The sequence below is a fragment of the Colias eurytheme genome, chromosome 4 (assembly GCF_061535395.1).
Source record: "Colias eurytheme isolate Ceu_HAF_F1 chromosome 4, ilColEury1 Martin Lab GWU primary, whole genome shotgun sequence".
Lineage (NCBI taxonomy): Eukaryota > Metazoa > Arthropoda > Insecta > Lepidoptera > Pieridae > Colias > Colias eurytheme.
Genome location: NC_142983.1, coordinates 10,646,881 through 10,671,241, shown reverse-complemented (window position 1 = coordinate 10,671,241; position 24,361 = coordinate 10,646,881). Strand labels below are relative to the sequence as shown.

At 31.3% G+C, this 24,361-nt stretch overlaps 1 protein-coding gene across 1 annotated transcript in view; it reads right to left on the bottom strand.

Moving 5' to 3' along the window:
- LOC149909200 (muscle-specific protein 300 kDa-like) overlaps positions 1–24,361 on the bottom strand; it is a 137,845-nt gene that overhangs the window by 111,126 nt on the left and 2,358 nt on the right. Inside the window, exon 2 of the mRNA XM_090101431.1 lies at positions 247–308. Within this exon, the coding sequence (XP_089957557.1) occupies positions 247–308 (62 nt within the window). The remainder of the gene's footprint in view (positions 1–246; positions 309–24,361) is intronic.

Sequence of the window (24,361 nt, the reverse complement as noted above, 5' to 3'; positions counted from 1 at the left end):
TCTAAAGCTTGTCTAAAGGTAGTTTAAGTTATTTATTTATTTATAACTCTTTATTGCACAAACTAAAATATGACAAAAATAACATTAATACATAAGAAAGACATAGTTTGTACAAGAGGCGGCCTTATTGCTAAGCAGCAATCTCTACCAGGCATTACCTATTGTATAGTTTCAGGTTCTCTAATAGGTATTATAGGACAAACGCAATGTATAATTAACTTCTAAAAATAATGAATATCGGCTCACCTTCGATAAGTGTGAATTGATCCAATTAACAAACGTCTTCTTTTGTACTCTTTCCTGTTCATCTGTAACAAGAAAAAAATCACATTCATCATTATATACAAAATTCAAACGTATCATTATTTTTAATATTGCATCTTTTGCATCGAATTTTATAAACTTCGAGGTCTTTATTCCACAGAACATTTAACGAAGATACGTTTAGATATTAAACTGTATAAGTATCTAGTACTTAAAGTATAAGTATTTATATAACTAGGTAACATAATTTAATAAGATATACTTAAACAATAACCTAATTGTCGAACTAAAAACTACAGTTCTTGAAGGAAGGATGACAATGAACGCTATTTTAACAACACCTTAATTTTTGAATGTCTGAGTATACATCAAAAATTCACTACTAAATACATAGTTATCTCTACAACCATTGTAATATCTAGTCATACATAAATTGGTTCATAAATCTCTAAAACCAACCTCCAACGTCTCTATTAAATATATTACCTACATTAAATCGAGCGTGAAATCCACCTGTAAAGATAATGCAATAACCAACAGAATTGTTTGCCAATAGGATGACGCCAAGTACTGCATTTATCAAGCTTCTCTTCCATTTGTATACTTAAAAACTAAACCAGGTTTGTTTATCATAGAAGACATGACACGCTACAACTAGGAATTAACATTATTCGATTTGAAAAAAAAAACAGGAACATAGAAGTAACTTTCAATTTACTCGTGTTTAAATGCTTTGAGACTTGTTTATTTTCTCTGTGTCGAAAAGCTCTGATACGAAAATATTATTTACAATCTGACCCCAAAAATAATCGATTTTGTATCCCACAAAAAAAATTAGCATCTATATCAACAATTGCTAACGAAAATCTATAAAAAGCTTCAGTTACGCAATCTCAGGATGTCCCACTTAAACCAAATATCTGTATTATTCTATCAACTCCCTTCTAAAAGTAAACACGCCCACGCGCGCTATATAGCATTGATCTTGAAATTACGTTATCGTTATTTTCCGATATCCACTCACGTCCAAATTTATTTAGCCCTTGATTTTGTGATTCACGTGAGCATAAGCCAAGTTCAGTGCACCAATTGTGTTTCATTCAACTGCCAAATGTCAGGAATCAGTGCGAGTCGATTTGGTGCAATAATCTCTATTTTGAGTTCATGAGTTCATAGACTTCGCTGTTTATAGTCATTGCAGTTGCTTTGTTATGCAACGATTGTTGTTGCACCTTATGTTACGATTTTGTCAAAAACTCGCCGATTTTTTTTATTAACTAGTCAGTATACCTACTCCTCATAGTAATAATTAACAAACCTTAGATAAATCCCTACATTTCAAAATAATATCACTAAGTTCCTAAATAAAGCGCACTTTTCCAGGAAAGACATTACAACGCAAGGAACTGGTCTGGGATGCCTAGAATATTTGGTGCTGGTTTATGGGGAGTAGAAGGGCAAAGAAAAAAAAGCATAACGTAAAAATTATGTATTGAATAAATGCTCGTATTATTTCCATTTCACATGCTCCAGGAAGATAAATATAATTGGCTCTCTTTAAAACAAATCCCATTATTTACTGGATATTTTATTAGCAATAATCAAGAATGGTATCATTAAAGACGTGGCGTGTCTGGGAGCACGCAGGTGGTACGAGCTGGTACGACCGATGTGCAGCCTGTAGGTTTTCCTTTACTTATCCCTTCCTCGTAAAATAAGTTGCCTTAAGATCGATTCTTGCAATCTAATAATAATTAGTTATTATATAATTAATATTTTTTTTATTCCAATAGAAATAAAAAAAATATTTATCAACTCCTTGGAAGAGGGTTGTTTCATCTGGGAGCTGGGAAAATTGAAAACTGTGTGTAGTAACTTACTGAAAAAGCAAAATCTGAGCAAATAAGTATTCTAACTTAATATAAAATGTGTAAGCATCATAAAAATTTAGGCTCCTTAGCATACCTATTAAAATTAAATAAAAAAACGTTACAAATGAAATCACAGCCACAGCAATAGTTTTCCTCACTGTTTTCAAATGCTTAAATACTTCCCTTCATTCACCGTATGATAATAAATACTTTAGTACTAGTTTTCCAAATATAAACATCGTAGACACAACAAACTTTGGCTTTCCAAAAATATCCTTGATGGTGCGATTGCGTGCGACCAAAATGTAGAGTAACTATGATAACAAAATTACATTTTCATTTCCCTAAATATTGTTTCTTATGGGCTATATTTGTATTCCATCTTGTTATTATTCAGGACCTATGTGAGGGTAAAGGTAATCAAATAATATGTATATGCAGTAAAATGACATTAAAAACAGATGCTGCAGTAAATTATAAAGATAGCCCTTATATTAGTTAAGCTAAGGGAATGAGATACCATGGCATATGGTGTGAAATTGTCAAAAACATTGAATAATATATTTCATTCTCGAAAAAAGCTCTACATAAAAGTAGCGTTAAAACTTCAACAAAAAATTAGAAAAAAATAAAGAAGCAAAGATATAGAGAAAGATTAAACTTGAGAGTATCATAAGTGGTTTTATTGAGCATTCAGACTAAACGCCACACAAATTACTAAAAAATGCGAATTAATTGTCAAATAATGATCTTTTGTCTGCAAATCTAAACTAAACAATGCAATTTTTAATAGATTGCATTATTTTAACGAAATCTAAGCATTTAATTCATTAAAATATTCGTAAAGCTAATTCGCAGTCAAGCCATGGAAGGTATGACGTATTTATTAGCGCCGGCGACAAGCCAATGCCACTCGCTTGCCGGCCAACAGGATAAAAATAGGTTATGTTTTGTCACAGTTTCGTGTGTAATAAACATGTGTTATTGTGTCAATGTTATTAAATATTATGCACATGAATTTGTGAAGATTTGGGACCGGTTTCACTAGTAGATTTCCTTGATGCATATCCAACTTGGCAGTTATTTACGTATTTTTTCATACTTTGTTAGTTAAATAAACAATTATTACTTATACAGTTATGCAAAACAGAAGAAGAACGAAATCCAGATGTTGTAAAAAGAAAGAAATGGCTTTTTATTTAAAGTTCTAATCATTTAGCATAACGTTGTTTTTTTTCTGCATTTCTTTTAAGCGTTATGACTGAAATGAGATGTTCAATTTATTTTAATTTATAGTAATCATATTCATAAAAACTATTTAGGAGATTTTATTTTTCACTGATCAACAATTGAATTTTTGCGCAGTGAATTCTTTTTGGGGATACCGGATATCTTTCCGGATATGGAGGATATGACATCTGTTCCACTTATTGATTTTACGAAAATGTAGGTTAAGCCTTATATTATGTCCTTTGAGTTTTTGAGTGTGTATCTTTATAAATGTAAATTGTTGGTTTTTTTTTTTGTATTTGAATATAATTATTCTTTCTGTTTACATTTTGCTCTATTTACAAGGCTTAACATGATAAAAATAAATCAGTGGTGGCAATATTTAATTAGTTTAATGCGTGCTTCAAACAAGATTACAAGACTGGTATATTATTTTTAAATGTTTGTACGTATACACCGCGTTACTACGAGTCTACGAATGTATCCATATTGAATAGTTGATACTTACTGTATTATTTCCAATTTCTATTATATTTTAGCATTGAAAAATTTGAAATTTTTTAAGAACTAATAGTTAAATAAGAAAATGCGCCTCACGATCGACAGTGATTACTTATAATTGCAAAAGTGATTTCTTTGACAGTAGGTAATAAATATGTCTGTGATAATAAATACTATATCCTAATATTTAAAATCGTAATGTTTATCTAATCTCTAGAATCTAGTTGCTAATCACAATTCCGGAGTAATAAATGCATACAGATAATAAATTTTTACGATAAGACACAAATAGTATGCCGATATATTTAACACAATCTATATGTCGTTGCCATATCGTAGATTTGCTCATTTCATGATATGATCGATCATTTCGTGAAATGGTCGCATTTCATGAAATGCTCGAATGTCTATTGGCCACATCATGATGTGGTTTGGGCAGATCAATGATAAGAAATCGTTTCTCGATATGGCCAACTAAACGCGCGGTTTTTTCATGAAATGATCAAAATTATTTGATCATATCGTAAAATAGTTACATTAATTATTGGTAGAGGCGCTGCAAGCGCTGTGTTTATGTGATAAGATGGCGGCCGCTGGCAAAAATTTAATTATTCGCAATTTAAAACTTCATAGTTCGTTTTATTACAATATGAAGAAAGTCATAGCAAATAATTTACGACGAAGAGGTTCGAGTACTATGGAAAATGCGGATATCTTATATTGAGGAAAAAATGCGTCTAAAATCCTTTACATAAATATATTTACATATCCTATGTTATTATAATTGTTCCTTTTTTTAAAAAAGCGATTCGCTTCTGGCACTCGCCGGCCGCTACCGCGGCACGCTCGCTTTGCTCGCTCGGCTCGTGCGTTCTTTATTAAAGTCTAACCTAACCTAACCTAAATGTTTTCTATTGCAAAAACCATTCGCTTCTGGCATTCGCCGGCCACTGCCGTGGCACTAACTTATATGACAATAAACAAGTTCTAAAAATATTCAGAATTTTTTAATGTTTTATGGACTTTATATATTTTATACGATCTGGCCAAATGTGGATGACCATATCGTGAAACGTTGACGATTTAACGATCTGATCAAACCATGTTGGCCATTTCATGAAATGCGACCATTTCGTGAAATGGCCACTCATATCATGAAATGATCAAATCTACGATATGACCACGACATATACATATAATAAATCTGTAGAGGGGTCAATTCTGTACATTGAAAATTTTGAAAAAATAAATAGCAGGGGGTGTTACTGGATCGATACCAAACCCAAATATGTGATTAAAAAATTTTTTGTCTGTCTGTCTGTCTGTCTGTCTGTCTGTATGTGAAAACATCACGTGAAAACTAACGGTTCGATTTCGATGAAACTTGGTATAATTAAACCTTATTATCCTGGGCGTAAAATAGGATACTTTTTATCCTGGAAAAATACGTAGAAAAAAATTAATCTTAATTTTCCATCCACGCGAAGACCGACATCCGCGCGGACGGAGTCGCGGGCGGAAGCTAGTTATTAATATTTACATAATATCGCAAAACAAAACGTTCAGACAGACCATTTAGCAAAGCATTAGTCAAATTTTGAAGGTCACTGTGGAGTTATCGAATGTTCGAGGTTATAGTAATTGGATAATAGAGGTAAGATTATTGGATTATGTCATAGGAAAACTGGTTTGAGTGATAATCAGGTCATGACCTTGAACTTTCTTTTAATTGAACTCATTTTTAGTTAAGTGCCCTAAAGGCCAAAGCACGGGCAAAAGTTTTTATTCCTATGGCTTAGGTATGCGTTATCTGGTATCTTCAAATCCTGTCAAGTTTAACATCCCCTATATTTTTTATGCCAGAGTAGGATCCATCCATACAAAATAATAATGTTTTTTTTATAAGATGGCACTAGATGTATAATGTAAGTATTAATTACATTAACTATCTAAAACAGTGTTAACTTTAAAAGTTAGATACTAGATGTCGTCTATTTCATCGTCTTCGTGTTTTGTGAAAAGCGACAATATACAGTCTAAGATTTTCCAAAGCTCAATTTTAAATACATCAGAATTTGAGGCCTGAGGGATACGTTCAAGCGATTAATCTTAAAAACCTTACAGTGACAGACAGTTAATAAATCAATTAATATAATTAATCATAATATATTATGTACTTAGATAGCCTGTAGCTAACACTTCAGGCTAACACTTATTTTAATTACATAGGTAAGGCATTAATAACTATAATAAAATAATAATACTCAACTATATATAATTATATTATGTCAGTACAATTAATTGGTCATTATTTAAATTCTATAATTTTCTAATTCTTTAAAGGATTTTCTCAAAATAAAACACGATTTTTTTCTACTACTGTATTATTTTATGCGCTAATGTAGCAATGACAGTTTGACAAATAGGTCATGTCTGAATAGTTTTCCTGTGTTGAATTTGCGGTCAGGGAGGGATTATCAGCCAAATGTGGGCGCATATATTTTGTTTATTATTTGCCAAGAAGTTGATATTCTATTTGGATGGTCAAATAAAATTATCATGTCATCAGCAAGTATCACTAAATACAATATCTAAGAAAACAAAACAACTGACAAAACACACAAATATTTTTTCGTATTTTTTGCATAATAATAATAAATATTTAGCTATTTATTAATATTAGACTAGAGACACTATAATAACAAAAATTCGTCCAATAATATTCTTCACACAAACTTATATGCAAGAAAACCGGACTATCATAAAAATACGTTTATCTATTGTTATATATAAACATATTAAGTATAACAATAGATAAACTATATATAATAATATATACTAGCGGCCCGCCCCGGCTTCGCCCGTGGTACATGGACAGAATATGCACAGAAAATTTCATGAGAATCGGTCCACCCGTTTCGGAGGAGTATGCAGACTAACATTGTGACACGAGAATTTTATATATAAGACTAGCGGTCCGCCCCGGCTTCGCCCGTGGTACATATGAAAAATAGATGTTGGCCGATTCTCAGACTTACCCGATATGCACAGAAAATTTCATGAGAATCGGTCCACCCGTTTCGGAGGAGTATGCAGACTAACATTGTGACACGAGAATTTTATATATAAGATATTATGTTATGTAATATGGTATTTTTGTTTTTTAGCTCTTCATATACCTCGATAGATATCATTAAAAAACATTAAGATTACATATTAAATTTTCCTACCATATCTCTACAATCTACATTATAGTAGTCTAGTATTTGTGAACTTTATAATAAACTAGCGGTCCGCCCCGGCTTCGCCCGTGGTACATGTTTACGTTTTCTCTACATAGGAACCATCCTCGTACTTCAAGGAATATAATAAAAAAAGAATTATCGAAATCGATTCAGCCGTTCTCGAGTTATGCGCTTACCAACACATTTTGTGATTCATTTTTATATATAAGAAGATATGAGATTTTTGTTTAAAACTTGCCAAGTTAGGTGTGAAAGGGATAAAAAAACATACAGGCGTCATTCAACGTCATATTTTCTTGTTACAAGTTAATGGTCATAGTGCAATCTCCAGTGTATTAGATATAAGCTTCTTGAACTAAAACTAACGAACACTGCCAAACAATAATAAACTGCAACACGGTAGAGTTAATCTCCAATAAATCCACGACAGTTGTCAAACTGACATACAGACACACATGCTAAAAAATAACGTATTGATGCCAAGGTCACTTCGCTTTCAACGAACGCCCGTTGATTTTTGTTAACATTTGTGTAAAGATGTGTAGGTTGTATTTTGTTGTAGAGTCTAGGATTTATAAGGATAAATTAATAAATAATGACTTAGATATTTACGGAAATAAACTTATTGGTATTTTAGGCAATGCTTTTGCGATGGTTTTCAAATGTTAATACTTCACGGCTAAAGAGGTGGGTGTGTTTTGACAACGCATTTAGTCTGTCCATCGGCACAGTCTCACAGATAATATATTATGTACATAAGCCATCCGATTGTATCAATGTTTTTTATTCAGACCTGTTTGTTTCACCGGTTCAGTAGTTAAAGACCAAAATGTTAGATTAAGAAATCTTTTATTTGAGATATTTTAGCTTTTCTTCGACTTATAAAAATTTCCACCATGTTAATTCTCATTTTAATGTTAAATATTCATTTCAAGTTTTATGTTTATTAAATGTAAAACCCCCAATTAATTTATGACGATCTTTCATTAGAATTTTCCCGGGTTAAAAAAATTTACGAGACGACTGACGACTCTATGGTTTGTAGTTTTAACAAATACTTAACAAATTTTATAATAGCTTTTACAGAGCCTTGTTTGTTGGAATTTTTGAAACATTATTGTAATTTTCGTGAGGACCATAAATTTAAATTGCTTAGGTATATATGCTTCAATTTTATTACTCAAGTTTTAATGTACCATTCTACAGACTAATTGAGTACCTATTGTTTTTGAGATGATTAGTTTTCTTGAATATTTCTATTGATAAAAAACTCAAACCAATTCTAATAAAAATAAAACCAATAACGTTCCAAAGAATCCAACCATATTTTACGATACTCTAACTTCAAAAGAAACAACATTACTGTGACCTTACTTGTTATTGCCTCTCGGAACCGTGGAACTAATCGATTTACAAGCTTCACATTCGTCGTAATTCCTAGCCACAGATTAAAATATATCATGTTTTATTAAACACGACAAAGTTCAAGTTTGTAGTTTAATTGACATTCCACGATGACATTGTGTAATTCTAAAAAGAGAAAAAGTATCAAGGATTTGAAGTGTTTATAAATTAGGTACTTGCACGTTAAATATTTAATTGGCTTAGTTTTATAATAATTTATACGTTAATAGCATTGGCGTTTGTGCAATACCTCCAAGAAATAGCTTTAAGGTCTCTTATGATCTTGAATGCCATAATTGTAACGAAATTCAAAATCTTTGGTTCATAGAGTTTTTATTTACGAAAAACATCATAACAACCTTTTTCATATAAGATATAATTTTATATCCAACGTAAATCACATAATTCTAAGATAGCCGTTCCCTTACGTGCTGGCCACGGACAATTCGCTATAGCGAAAATTCGCGCGGCGCGACTGGCGGCGCGTCTTGCGAATGAATCAAATGTATGGAAATCAGTGTTAGCAACCTGAAGCGAACTGATTATCGTACCAGGGGCGTAAAATTATCGTACATTATGCGTATTTGGATCGAAATTATCGTACGTTTAGGATAAAGTCAATTATCAATAAATAAATCATATAAATTGTAATATTGATAGGTATGCAAGTTCTCTATAGTTAATCTTTTTTAAACTACCGCTGTCAATGGAAATGTACTGGGCATGCCACGCGCAGCGGCGACCAGCGAGACGACCGGCGAATTTCCCCGAGCGAATCGCGCGGCACGACTAGCGATCGAAACAAATGTATGAGTTATTACGGCGCAGGCCACGGAGTCGAGCGGCAGACGCGGCGACTACTCCCGGAGCGAACTTAATTTAAAATAGTTTGTTTTTTTTTCGCGAAAATGGAGACGGAAGCTTTTATTGCAGAAATTCTAGCTAGACCAGCTATTTGGAAGTCTAGCCACCCGCAACATAATTTTTCATCATGCCTATATTTTTCATATTTTTGGTGGAATTCTCCGTCTGTAACACGATTTCTATTTAATTCGTGTACTCCACTATATCTTCCAAACATTAAATCTTGAGCAAAAAAGCTGCTACTCTCCAAACAACGTCGAGCTAACTTTGATAAAGCCATCTCGTCTCCTCGTCTTCACTGGTCGCAGCGGCGAACGCAACTGCCCGTGGCGTGCTTACCGCGCCGCGCGAATTGCCGCGCCGCCCGTCGCGCCGTCGGTCGCGCCGCCGGTGTCCGTGGCCAAGGTGTTAGACTGTCATCTAAGGCCGTCCCTTTAAAAATTTTCCTATATTTTACCGTATGTTTTCGTTGCCAAAGAAGATCATGTGTTTCTCGAAAGTTCTAAGTAAGTATCTGAATTCATCATTACATTCAAAAAGAGTCACATAACATTTACATAATAGTTGAATTCGATATTAAAAGAGATTTTCGTAGATCAAGTTAACGTACCTACCTAACATATAGAGTCAAATTACATCACATTAATTCTCGTGTCACAATATTAGTTTCCATACTGCTCCTAAACGGACGAATTTTGTGTGTGCCTATTGGGTAGATTTGAGAATCAGCCAACATCTATATTTTATATCCCAAGTGATAAAAAGTAAGGCAGAACAACATTTTACAGCAAGGCAAATGCCTAATAAAAAATGCCTGAAAATAGCTGCCCCATCAAATGCTGGGGCAGTAAAAAGGAAAGTGTATCTAAATAAAAATCTCCAAGACGATATATTATTCGTATATATGCTCACGATGTTTACATGTCACTCACATATAATATTACAACTCGAAGGTCGAGACCTTGCTCTCCGTGACCAACAAATTATCACATTTCATTATGGACTATGGAGGTAATCAAAACGCTTTCAACGTATTGTTTTCTTATAAAATATGCAAAATATGCATATCGATTTTGCATGTTTTCCAAAAACTAAAAATACTTCCCTACATAATATATCTATATCGTAAACTTCAGATGTCTTTAAGATTACTAAATCCTAAATAAGCTGAAACCTCCAGATCAATGGACAAACAATTACATCTGCAATTCCAAACCTTTAGTGGTTCATTTTTAAAACATAATTTGCATATAATGTTTCATCCTGGTTCTACAACTTTTAAATCAAAAAACTTGAAAGCGTAACGGACAAACAGACTTTCATATTCATAGTATACCTACGAATGGTATGGATTACCGACAGTTACATCAGTTACATTAGGTTACATCAAGTTTATTTTTAACCAACTTCTAATAAGATACGTACTATGTTATGGGACCCAATTATATTTTGTAATTTGTAAGACATGAAATATAATCGCATATAGTAATTTAATAGAGCTTCCAAATAAATGAATTTGCTCTACAATGTCAAATTATTGTAATCAAAAATCATACAAAAACTAGCTATGCCCCGCAGTTTTACCCGCATTACTCGGCTCCTGTTGGTCTTAGCGTGATGATGTATAGCCTATAGCCCTCCTCGATAAATGGGCTATCTAACACCGAAAAAGAGTTTATCAAATCGGACCAGTATTTCCTGAGATTAGCGCGTTCAAACAAACAAACTCTTCAGCTTTATAATATTAGTATAGATAGGTAAGTATAAATTGCGACAGCCGATTTTTTTATATCTTCAGGTAGGTATAAATAAAGTAAGCAATAATATAAATTAATATTTATAGTGCAGTCACGTTCAAGCACTAGGTCATTGATAAAGGAGCAGATAGTGCAGAGTGCTTCCCAGAAACCTGCAGTTCATGCAATGTCAGACACAAGGTCAAGGAATAAATGCCTTTGTTTTGTTTATCTTTAATTTATTGGTGAATCGTACAAAGGTTGTTAATTAATTGTTACTAAATGTTGACTTAATGTAATTTGATAGTGAACGAATAATTATTGGACTATAGTTAATAAATAAATGATTGTTATTTGAAATTGGACTGCTATAAGATAAGAGATGTGGAATTATTTTTTTACGTTATTAGCTTTTAATATGAATGCATCTCAGATACGTTGGCTGGCGTTGCAAATGCTTTACAATTTTTATTTTAGCAAATTTGCTCAAAAACAATGAAGTTGAAGGAAAATGTAAAATGGCAGTTAAAAATAAAAAGTAAAAGCCATGTTTGTGACCTTAGGTGTGCCTCAAGGGTAATCGAAGTATTTAGTAATATTGACATTTGACCTATAAAATTGGAAATTTGATGTAAGAAACAAACAAACATAGAAAATACTAGTGGTCCGCCCCGGCTTCGCCCGTGGTACCTACATGTTTAAACTATCCTATCTCTCAAGTTGGATCGAACTGCACATGGTGTGCGAATTTTATTGCAATCGGTTAAGTGGTTTAGGAGTCCATTGAAGACAAACATTGTGACACGAGATTTATATATATTAAGATTATATTCTCTATATAATATGTAATAGTAAAATAATAGTAGAGTTATGTTTACAGTAGTAATATGAATAGTAGTGACTACAATTATGTATTCTATTTATCGTTAAAGGTCATGATTTCCGCACAACATTGTTAATTGTTATGTAGAGTTAATATTCTCACGATACGAGATCCTACAGTTTTGAAGTTTAGAAGATATGATTTACAATCTTTATTAATTAATAAAATAAAGCTGAGAAGTTACTTTGAACGCGTTTATTTCAAGAGCTGCTGGACTAATCTAAAATTATTTCACCGTTGGATATGGTCATGATCCCTGTGCTATAAGCTATAGGTGAACCACGTGCTAAGCCGGGGTGCACTGCTAGTATAGTAAAATACTGCTAGTCTATAATAAAATTTCCAATCCTCATGTTAAAGTCCAAACTTCTCTGAAACGGCAATTCATTTTCATGATACTTATGTGTACCTATATCCAGTATGCCGAATAGATGAACTAGATTTAAAAATTGAGAATTATGTCATCTATAAAACTGCGTGAAATATTTTTGATAATTATAATTTGAACTTGACCCATTTCTACAACAACAAAAGGTTCTCAATAATTATTCATAGTGACTATATAACCTTTCGCATGTCTATTGCGTTTACAGTTTAATATTAGTCACATATATTTATTTTGAATAATATAAAAGCTTTCCTTAATAATTCTTCAAGAAACCTTTAATTGACAAGTCTAATATTATTTAAGTATGCTGTTGTCCAAATTCAAATTGTAGGTACTAGGTCATCTCTATTTATACGAACATCATCGTAAATACGAGATATGGAAAATATGTACATTATAATAGGTTTTCTTAGAAATACATCGATTTACGATGTCTGTGTAATAGGTTCGAGATTTGCATAATTTATCGAGTTGAAATATAAATTATTTTACTGGCTGCGGATGACAGTTAATTTAAGAACTAAGGTACATTTACAAGGATTATTTTCAATGGCAGGAAGGATTTAAGGAAATTAGAGAGCTTTTTAAGTGTAACCAAACCGATTATTTTTATGGGCCATTTTAAATGAAGATACTGGTAAATATACTTTACAGTATGGGTAAACTTTAATTCTTAATTTATGGAACGGTTATCTTGTATTAAAATGAATTCAGTACTAAATCACTACATAGTATAAAACAAAATCGCTTTCTCTGTCCCTATGTCCCGTTGTATGCTTAAATCTTTAAACAACGGATTTTGATGTGTTTTTTTAAGTTATTCAAGATGAAGGTTTTAGGATATAATTTAATAGGTTTTAGACAAAGCGGGCGAAGCCGCGGGCGGTAAGCTAGTAAAATATAATTTCCAATCGATGACGTAAAAAGGACTACATAAATTGTTTCGTCGTAATGTGCTTTGTATTGATCCAATGAACATTGAAATTTCTTTGTACTTATTTACCATTCATTGGAGGTATCACAGAACGTGCGATAACTACAAAAATAAACCAAAACATTGTGTAGTAAGAGCTATTTTTGTACATGACACAAACGTTGAGATCATTTCGTTTTGTCATTTATTGCGTAATGAATTAACGTGTTTAGGTTATGGTCAAAGAGTCGAGTATATTGTAATTGTTTCCTTTTGGAAAATTAAAATGCTCTTTTTGTACATTTGGTCATCCATATTCCATATCTGTACTACTTAAATATTAGTACATATAATAATATACCTAATACAAAGGTAGAGAGTAAGTTTGTTTGTACGCGCTGACCTCATGAACTACTGCAATGATTTTAAAAATTCCACCTCAGGCGAAGCCGGGGCAGACCGCTAGTTTTGTTATAAAAGCAAAAGTTATTTTATAGTTACCTCAGCCTATAACATTCACGACGAAACCGCTAATAAGATTTGAGTGAATTTTGGATGTAACCTTGGGGATAGCCAAGGTTGCTTATAGCCTAGTCAAAACAAAACCGGATTATTTTTTAGTTTGCGAAAGTAAGGTGATTATTTCACATTAGTGGAAATTTATACTTATAGGAAAATCATATTGGCTGATAAAATGACATTAAGACGCAGTGGAAAACTAATATAGTTTTTTTTTTAAATTAAATGAATTCTAAGAAGTTGTTATTGTAAATTGTTATAAGTGTTCGTATTGTGTGAAATAAAGATCAATTGACTGAGTTGTTTAATTATTCGGTGTGTTTTAATTGAAACGATACAAAAAGTAAAAAGGCTAAACGAGACCGTCGTTGTTTTATGTATGTGTAATATGTTTATTTTAATATGATTATAAATTATACTAAGTAAGTACTTACATCAAAATTAAATAATTGTATGTGTGTAGTACCTATAAGGTATATAGGATTTTATCACAAAACCATGACTAAATAAATTAAACTAAACCTAGGAACCTGCGATAACTTACAAAGTTACAACTCCTGCTAAAATAGCAACATTTTAAATGAAGATATTTAACCACCAAAAAAAGATCGTTTTATCACACGAAGTAGGTATCGTTAAATTTTGAATACATGAGATAATAAACTGTATCAGCTAACAGCTACAGAATATTGACATGCTATTGTCCACTACATAAAGACTGGATCCAAAAATAAGCATATCAAAGTCACCCAGCGTTAGCAACTACTTTCTTTCATCTTATTTGGATTCCAGACTGAACAAGTCTAGATTTTCAACCTCCTATTCAAATCTCTACCTTCCTCCACATAGATAGAGTTGGTTTTAGATTAGCTGTAAAATTTATCTTCTTAAGGACAACGTTCGCTCGTACATAGAATAAATTTATTGCTAAAAGGCTAGCGAGTAGCAAGTAAATAGTAAATTGTAGACTTGCATTTGATATACGAAATGTTTTAACGTTTTGTTGCTATTCTGATGTATGGGTAATTGCTTCAGGATTTTATGAGGAAGTTTGATATTTTGTAATCTGAATCGAGTCACGTTGTATAGCAGGTTTGAGAATTCGTATAAAGTATTGGGTAAGGAAAAACTTTGTTGTGAAAGTTTTGGTTGTTTTTTTTTAAATTTCATTCAATTTCATGTTCTTCTGGGAACATAGATATTTATACATACATACCTATCTATATTACTGTAGGTCAGATTAGACTCAGTTTATAAAATAAAATATACATAACAAATAAAGTGATTTTTCTAACAAGCACCATATAAGTGGCGCTTTAAAAATTATGTAGAGTCGATTTTAAAAACATACATATTTGTTTGTTCTTGAGCTATATTGATTAGAATTACATTCAAATAGTATATGCAGCTGAAAGTTCAAATTAAAATATGATCAAAATATATCGTTAAAATAGCGTTATCGTGTATCATTTACAATTTTAAATCGTTAAATTTTATTTTATGGATGAAATTTGTATTGATGAATTAATAAGACGCTATTTCCTTAATGCTTTATATTATATTATTATCATGTTCACGAATGCCAGACTATTTAAATGTCCAGGAAGATTGAAGATATGTAGTTGCAAAGGTAAGTGACAATCACAAAATGAAGAAGAAAAACCAATTTCGATAATTATTAGACATTATTAAATTAATAACATATTATATTTAATCTATATTCTATAATTACTGTAGTAAGTTAAGTATATAATGTTTGTAAACAAACGTTCTTAAAAACTCTTTCATATTAAAAAAAGCAGACAAAACTGTAGTTCACCATGACTCATCTTCACACTCATAAACAGCATTCCACAGATAAAATCCTCTTACAAATATAATATCCAAAAAAGGGAACATTAAATCTTATCTAGTTGAAGACGGAATGCATCCTTAAAAAGCAATCTGAACATTACTCGCTGTCATTAGCGGCAAAATGTGGTGACTTGTAAAAACGCATTCCTTAAGTGCTGTGGACTAGTAAAATTCTTTATTATGCTATTTTAAGGCTTCTTATGTGGCATTTACTTGGTCTACATTGACTATCCTGAAGTCAGAAGTGATACTGACGTTTTTAAGATTTTTTGGAAAGGCTAGGTTACCGCCCGGATCTTCAGACACAGAAATCATATCATAAAAACGATCCGTTGAAACATGAAGTACAGACAAACATACAAAGATTAAAAATATTAGTAAGGATATAGCTGTAGCATAGGAAAGATCCAAGTTAGATCATGCAATCAAACGCATCTAACTAATGATCATATTATACAGGTATGTAAGCCACATTGTAGAGTCCAAAGTAATTAAAAAAATTATTTAATAGTATTTAATTGCTATAGAACTTTGAAATATTTCACGCGTAAACACCTAACATCTTTATTAGAATAGGTGCGTTTATAAATGGTAAAAAATATTGATTTAGTTTATAATCTATTTCTCTAATATTTTCTAGAATTTATAAGACCTTAGCTATTAAAATATTATTGCCTTATATTGAATACTGATTTGCATTTACAAATGTTTGCTGAGTAGCTGCGACGTTTTTCATATTAATGATTAATTAATATTTAGATAAACTATCAGATAATAATAAATATTAGTCTTGTTATTTATAACAAAACGTATTGCCGATTAAAAATGTCAATTATTCAATCTATATAAAAATGAAACCCGTTTCGCGTTGTCACGGCATCACGCGTGAACGGGTGGACCGATTTCGATAATTCTTTTTTTATTGTACTCCTTGAAGTACGAGGATGGTTTTTATGTAGACAAAACGTAAATATGTACCACGGGCGAAGCCGGGGCGGACCGCTAGTAACTTATGAAATGGGATAATTAATAATTTAAATTGCATAACAATGATGTATTTATTAGCTATCGCGCTGATACAATATTTTCGTGGAAGTAAATGTAAGATACATCAACACATGCTGAGATTAACTCCGTAAACTTTCGGAAAGTTTTAATTATTTTTCCAACGTTGTGTAGAAAACGATTTAAAAAAATCTATTATTATATCTTTCAAAGTCCTTCGCCGCTTCTGTCTTTCTGTGCCTAATCGATGAACTCAAAACTACTGTAAGGAGTTTCATTATTTTCACCAAAGGATAGCGCAATTCTCGAGGAAAGTTTAAATACCTATATAATTTGCTAAGTTTTACATAGAGCGGGGTATGTTAGAGATATATAAAAAACAAGTCATGTATTAATCAACAACACTTCAACGCTCATGTCTTGACCCATAAAATATTTGGCAACATGCATTTTTTACTAAGGAAATAAATAACAAAATAAACCACATCCGCAGTAGCCTGTACCTATACCTACAGTTACGAATTAATATGGACCTGTTTGGGACCGGCCAAGTGGAACCCAAGGCCAGTGTACAGTGTAACTGAGTCAAATGTTTTGATGATATAATACTCAGTTTGGCAAGAGGAAGTTCAAATAGATGCCATACTTAATACTACTCCGGCGTATTGGCAAGAGGGAGTTCAAATAGATGCCATAGTGTCAGGCGTATTGGCAAGTATATAATATACTAGCGGTCCGCCCCGGCTTCGCCCGTGGTCATATTTCGCAATAAAAGGTAGCCTATGTTTTTTCTCAGGGTCTAAAGATTATCTGTGCCAAATTACATCAAAATCGGTCCAGTAGTTTATGCGTGAAAACCATACATACATACAAACCTTTCCTCTTTATAATATTAGTATAGATAGGTAGATAAGTACCTACTATAAATGATATTTTGAATAAGGGTGTTTTTCCACCAAATATGTGCGAGGATAATATGTAGCGAGGAATGTGTTTGTAAAGAACCAATTATATCGATTCATTTAGTTTGAAGTTTGAAGCGATACTATTAGTTATTTACAACTATTTTCCTCTATTGATGGAAAAGCTTAAACCCGTCTGTTAGGATGTATTAATAAAGGTAGGATGTATTTCTATCTAGTATACTAGTGTAAGTAAATGTAATATTAATAATTAAGTCGCCATTTATTTATACCTAAAACCAAAAATAATCTGCGCTAGAAGACTTTAAAATTTATAATAAATTATTAAAATAATAACTGTAATAAGGTAGAAAATTAATGAGGCATTTTTTAAAGAAAAAAATATAGTTTGCTCTACCATACATACCCATTCTAATTAGATGCTTTTAATTTTTTTCATACGACCGTAAATTGTATTTAAAAGTTCTGTATGAGGTAAGAATAGATAAAAGAAAAGATTAAAAGTCTAAAAATGATTAAAACTTAAATAATGTAAGTGTTTGTATGAACATTAGTAAGTATTTAAATATTTCATAGTGTTTTCTTAGTCGTTTTACGTGTATTAGCACGTCCACATCTTAAAAGGAAAAAAACTTGTCTTATTCAGAGAAATGACGCAGCGTAAAGTGCGTCACACATGGTGAAGATACTATAATATTTTATCTTAAGATACTGTAATATTTTATATTAAATATTATTAATTATATTTATTTTTAACGCATCCGGTATCAGCGTTCGGACCATCATTTTTCTTATTGTCATTGCGTACTAAGACTCCTGTAGAACCGCCATCCTGTTACAAATGACCCACAAAATTTCGCGTCAAAAGAAAAATGATGGTCCGAACGCTGATACTGGATGCGTTAAGATACTGTAATATAAAATATAACAGTATCTTAAGATAAAATATTATAGTATCTTCACCGTGTGTGACGCAGCGTAACTGTGTGATTCAACAATACTAAATTGATTAGGTTTACTGTTTCATGACTTTAGTACGATATGGCTCTAATAGTATTGTAGTATTCAATTTAGTGCTTCTTGAAACGAAAGATATCGATCATATTGGTTTCATATTAATAGCGAGTTACTCATAATAAAAGTTATAATATTTTACTTTTTACTTTTCCACAATAATCTACGCATTTATTATGTAAGTACTTATCCATACTAATATTATAAATGCGAAAGTAACTCTGTCTGTCTGTTACTCAATCACGCCTAAACTACTGAACCAATTTTCATGAAATTTGGTATGGAGATATTTTGATACCCGAGAAAGGACATAGGCTACTTTTTATCCCGAGAAAATGACGCAATCCCGGAAATCCCACGGGAACGGGAGCATAGTTCCCGTTCTTGGTTATTCTGGGTTATTCTTTGACTGCGCAGGCGAAGCCTCGGGCGGAAACCTAAAGCTAAAGCGGAAAAAAAGAATTTCGTCTGTGTTTTTAAGTTAAGTAAAACTGTACCTACTTTTATACTCATAAAATTACTTCCTAAACAGATAAATAGATATATTATTCCAGAGCAATACATAACCTGCGCACTCGTTGCTATTTGCTTAATTCCACTAAACTAGTTCTATTATTTTTAAATATATAGTTCTATTAATTTTCTAATAAGGGAAAATATGGTTAAAATTTAATCAAGTAAAATAATGAGATTTGGCTCTTATTCTAAGTTCAAGCAACTAAGGTTTAAGGTAAGGTTATTATAAAGAGCTTTTGACCTACTTAAAGCTTAATAAAACTGATTGGTAATCTAAGTAAAGGTTTAGTTGTATCTATATATAAAAATGAAACACGTTTCGCGTTGTCACGGCATCAGTGTGAACGGCTGAACTGATTTCGATAATTTTTTTTAATGTTTGTGGAAGTCCAAGGATGGTTCTTATGTAGAGAAAACGTAAATATGTACCACGGGCGAAGCCGAGACGGACCGCTAGTATTTTATAAAGACAGACATACATTTAATAAAAAATATATATTTCATCATTAAAATAGATATTTTATTTAATCGTAAAAACATATTTATATGTGTAGATAGATGCAAAAAATTATCGTATAGAATCAGATCAGATCTTTGATAAAATAAAGGTTATAGGACGTCTAGAACTATTTAGTCTCGATTAGCTATTAAAGATATGTCTAGAATTTATGTTTATTACAAAAATTTCGTATAAAATTTCCATACTACACAGCTACACTGGGATAATCTTCTTAAAGCGCTATAATAGCGTAAATTGGCGTAATTAATATTATGCACACTAGTCACTATCCGAAGTTGAATATTTTACTAAATAAATTATTTTTATTTTATCGTATTAATTTTTCAAATAAATAATGAATGCTCTACAAGTTTTAATTACATAGATATGTTGTAATTAAAGAATTTTATACGTTGTTTACAAGTTCGTATTTAAATCATGCGTTGTACTTGACCCAGCGCGCAGAGATAAACGATGACATCATATTTGGCTATTTTCGATCACCTTTGAAACTCGCTCAATTTCGTTAACATTTTAAGTAATTGAAATATTTTTACCAATACTATAAAAATAAATACATACATATTTACTTTATTTTTAATTGAATTAGTAATTATGTATATAAAATAGTTTTTAAACAGAATTATGAAATCGGAATATTTTCCCGCCCATCGGAGGTGATTACAGACTAAAAATATTAAGTAATATCTATACAGATTATCTAGAGCAATAGAGTATAGACTATAGACATAAATAGATTAACATTTCTATAATAAACTAAAGATAAAATGAGTTTATACAATTACATAAGTAACGACCTAATTCTCACATAATTAGATTCCACCCGTGACTTCAGTCAACTGTTACACGGATAAATAGCATGTGTTGTGTCTGTACAATAGAAAATAGTAAATATATAATTTAAAGAGAGAAAAAATATATTTATTTAAAACTAATTACATATGCATATAGAAAGAAAAAAAAAAGAATCTGTATGGCTTAGGAAGTTAGGTCATGCCAAGCGATTTTTTTTTACATAAATAATACATTTCAAAAGCTTACATTAACATTTAAAATGTCTCTTTGGGTCAAAATATTTCGCTTAAATCTAGTATTTTCTAGTGTTTGATTTTACGCGAGTATTATACATTTAGAAATTAAAGATTTGAACGGGTTTTAAACGCGATATTCATTATATTATTATCCCGACGTTTCACACACTGCATAGAGCGTGGAGTCTCCCCGTGACCACGCTAATTTCTAAAATAATCTATTCAATTTAAAAGTCAGTAGATTTAACCACGCCTCCATTTTCGTGTTTTTTTATCTTTCCCTCTCATTTTTAATCTCCCGTGATTAATTGTCAGTCCCTAATGTACTTTAATAGCTTGATTCATGAGCCAGACATACAAACGGCGAAGCGAGACTGATCCTCATTAATATTAAATGTAGTGTAGGCGTAACAATTTCAACTTTTATCTTGCATCAAAATGAGGAGTATTGTAACCTTATTGTAACATTTAGTACTTATACGATATAAAAAATTGAAGAGATAGGTATTTCGAAACGCAACAATTTAGTTTTATTAACTCAGTTGCTCAAGATTTCAATCAAATTTTAAAGTTATGTTGTTAAACAATAATAAATCATAAGCTACTTTAAGTTTTCTCTAATACATATTTTAATATTATAATAAACTAGTTAAATAGCTCTTGCTCATTCTAAATCTTGTATAGTTTCATTAGTTGCAAACTATTTCGAAAGCTATCGAAAGGCTCTCAGTTCGTAGCGTATTTTTTAGAACAATATAGGTTAAAAAAATTGATATACCTAGAATTCTTTAATAGCCTTTATATTTCTAACCTATAAAAGCCTACTACTCATATTACCATATCCGATTATACAGGTTTATAAAAACACCATGAACCTTTCAAAAGGATCTTCGGATAAAATTAAAGTTACATATATCAATCAAAATGATATAATGGGGACACCCATATACATTAGATTTATCGTATTTATGTGACCACCTGTGTTGTATGGACGCTTGAATCACAAAGATCATTGTTACAATAAAGACGTCTAGAAGCAGATATAAAAAGTATGTAGGTATGTAGGTAACATATTATTACATTTATTTATTTTCAGGTAATTTTTAATGTATTTTGATACTTTTTACCATAAACTTTATTTGCAATACAAATGAACGTGATGTATATGTATTTTTATAGATCTATACTATTGACGTATTTACAAACTTTTAAGAAGTTTCGGCCGTTTACTGCAATTTCAAGATCATGTTTCAGCTGTTACAAGCGTAAGCCCTGGCTTCCACTGCTTTTAACGAATTAATAAAATATCCTCCAAGTACCTAAAAATAAGTACCTACTTAACAAATATTTTACAGACTTAAAACTCGTTTTAGGATACCTAGATACAATAAATAAGTAATATTTGACGATATCTTTAACAATCTGCGTTTCCCTATAAGTGTTTCGTTCTGTAATTTTATTAAAAAAACGGTGTTACCAATAGGTTAACTAACAATTGAATTGGAACAGTAATCATTAAAAACGATATAAAAATAAAATTAACTCCTTTCAAATCAAATATAACCTCTACCAAGCGAATCATTTTGGTCAATAAATCAAAACCGATCAATACCAATATCAAACATAAATAAACATTTCATATTATCCGTTACAAACTGAACTTGAAAAAGTAAAAGTAGGTATTCAAAAAAGCGCAACAGAAAATGGCGTCTTAAATAAACATGACCGACTCGCTGCTCGATGACATCACCCTAATTATGATGCACAGAGTAGTTAAATGCAGAGGCATTTTATTTTTTCTTGTCGGGAATAATGGGCTTGAGTCATTGAACAAAGATAGTGGCTATTTGTAAGGTTTATAATGAAACATATGACTGTGGATAACAATTGCAGTAAAAAGAACAGGCTAAAAACAAAATTTAAGAGTCAACGACGAGTCAACGGTATGAGTGACCATAGAGGATTTTATATGCATTCAAAAATGTTTTTAAAATCGAAACGTAATGAACAATAATATTTCCTAAATTTATCAGTAATTGAAATCGTCGTAAACATTTTCACCCAACTTTGCCTAAGCCTCAACATATTATGTACCTACTAATAAATACAAGCTAAGTACCTAGTGATGATAATTCTAACAAAACTCAAATAAATCGATGTAAACTATACAGTCGTCGGTTGGTAAAAAAACGTTAATGGTGAAGGTAAACGCCAGCTGATGACATCATCCAAATTATTGTGGTTATACGTCACAATAAACACGTGAAACGAACAACTTGCCTATCCGGTTGCTTTAATTCATACATTTGCATATATTTGAAAACAAATTGGTTGCTAACCAAGTCAGCAAGAGACACTTAAATATCATTGGTACGAGTTGTTTTGAAAGAATTTCGTGGTACTGATAGCGAAGCTAGCATAATCTCTATTTTGTTAACAACTTCTGTGATAGGAAAATGTGAAGAACCGTAAGGATTAGGCCTAAGAAAGCTAAGAGGAATATTGAATTAAAAATATGTAAAGTACCTAATTAATATTAGACCTTTTATTTATATTGCTTCCGGCTTTTCTAATATTACAAGTCATTCGATAAAATAAGGATAGAATCAATAACAATCTTCGCATGAACATGCCATCTTTTTTTTATTTTTATTACATTGAAGTAGTGGCTAATTGATTGACGTTTCTTTCAATCAGCAAATTAGGTCAGCCGTTATAAAGATTGCCCTTTATGGGTCAATGTGCAATAATGCAACAATTACTTTTACTGTGCAGGAAAGAATGTATTATGTTGTCTGTCTGTCAGTCCGTCACCATACGCATTGTAATTTATTATTCAAAAGTTTCAATGTATTTATCTGAAGGTCTGACGTAAAATCAAATACAAGTAAGCTTTACGGCCTCTGTTTTTCAATATTAAAGCATCGTAAACACAGACCAAACATTAAAATGACTATTGCATATTGATATTTGTAGCGTATTGAGGAAAATTAATATCATTTAAAATTGCCATTAATAATAATATTTGTAATAGTCAATGTATCATTTATATTGTAATCAACGAACCGAGTTTATTGTAGAAGATTTTACGATTTTATTACCATCTATTTACTTAATATATCTATGTGTTATGTAGGTCAGAAACTCAATGGGTAAATAAGAAACATTAACCACTGCACAAATAAGATACTACAAAAGATAGATAAATACATTTCTTTTGAGTGACATCATCAAAATATTTATACGTTATGAGGCAATAAAACAAATATTTATAATTACATCAAAGTGATAATTGATAAGATATCAGTGTCCTTGGAAAAATGCAAACAATTCAACTATAAGATGGTGATTTATATTTATCACTTGCCAGATTATCTTTTAATTTCTTGCAAAATATCTACGTGATAAATGTCATGCACTTTGTTGTTTAATTTTATTCTAATGGATTAGTTGTTAATATTGTATTCTGGTTTTGTTTAATTGAGTTGATTATCGTTGAATGTATGTATGTAGTTTAATTTTAATTATAGAGTTTAGAGATGTTCAGTTCGATAATTAGTATTTTAAGCTTCAGTTTTTACAAGCGTTTCGGGTAAAATATACAGCTTCATAATGGCTTCATATAAGTTAATATAACAGATATACAAAAGTTGCTTAACATCCGAATTAATTGAATTAAA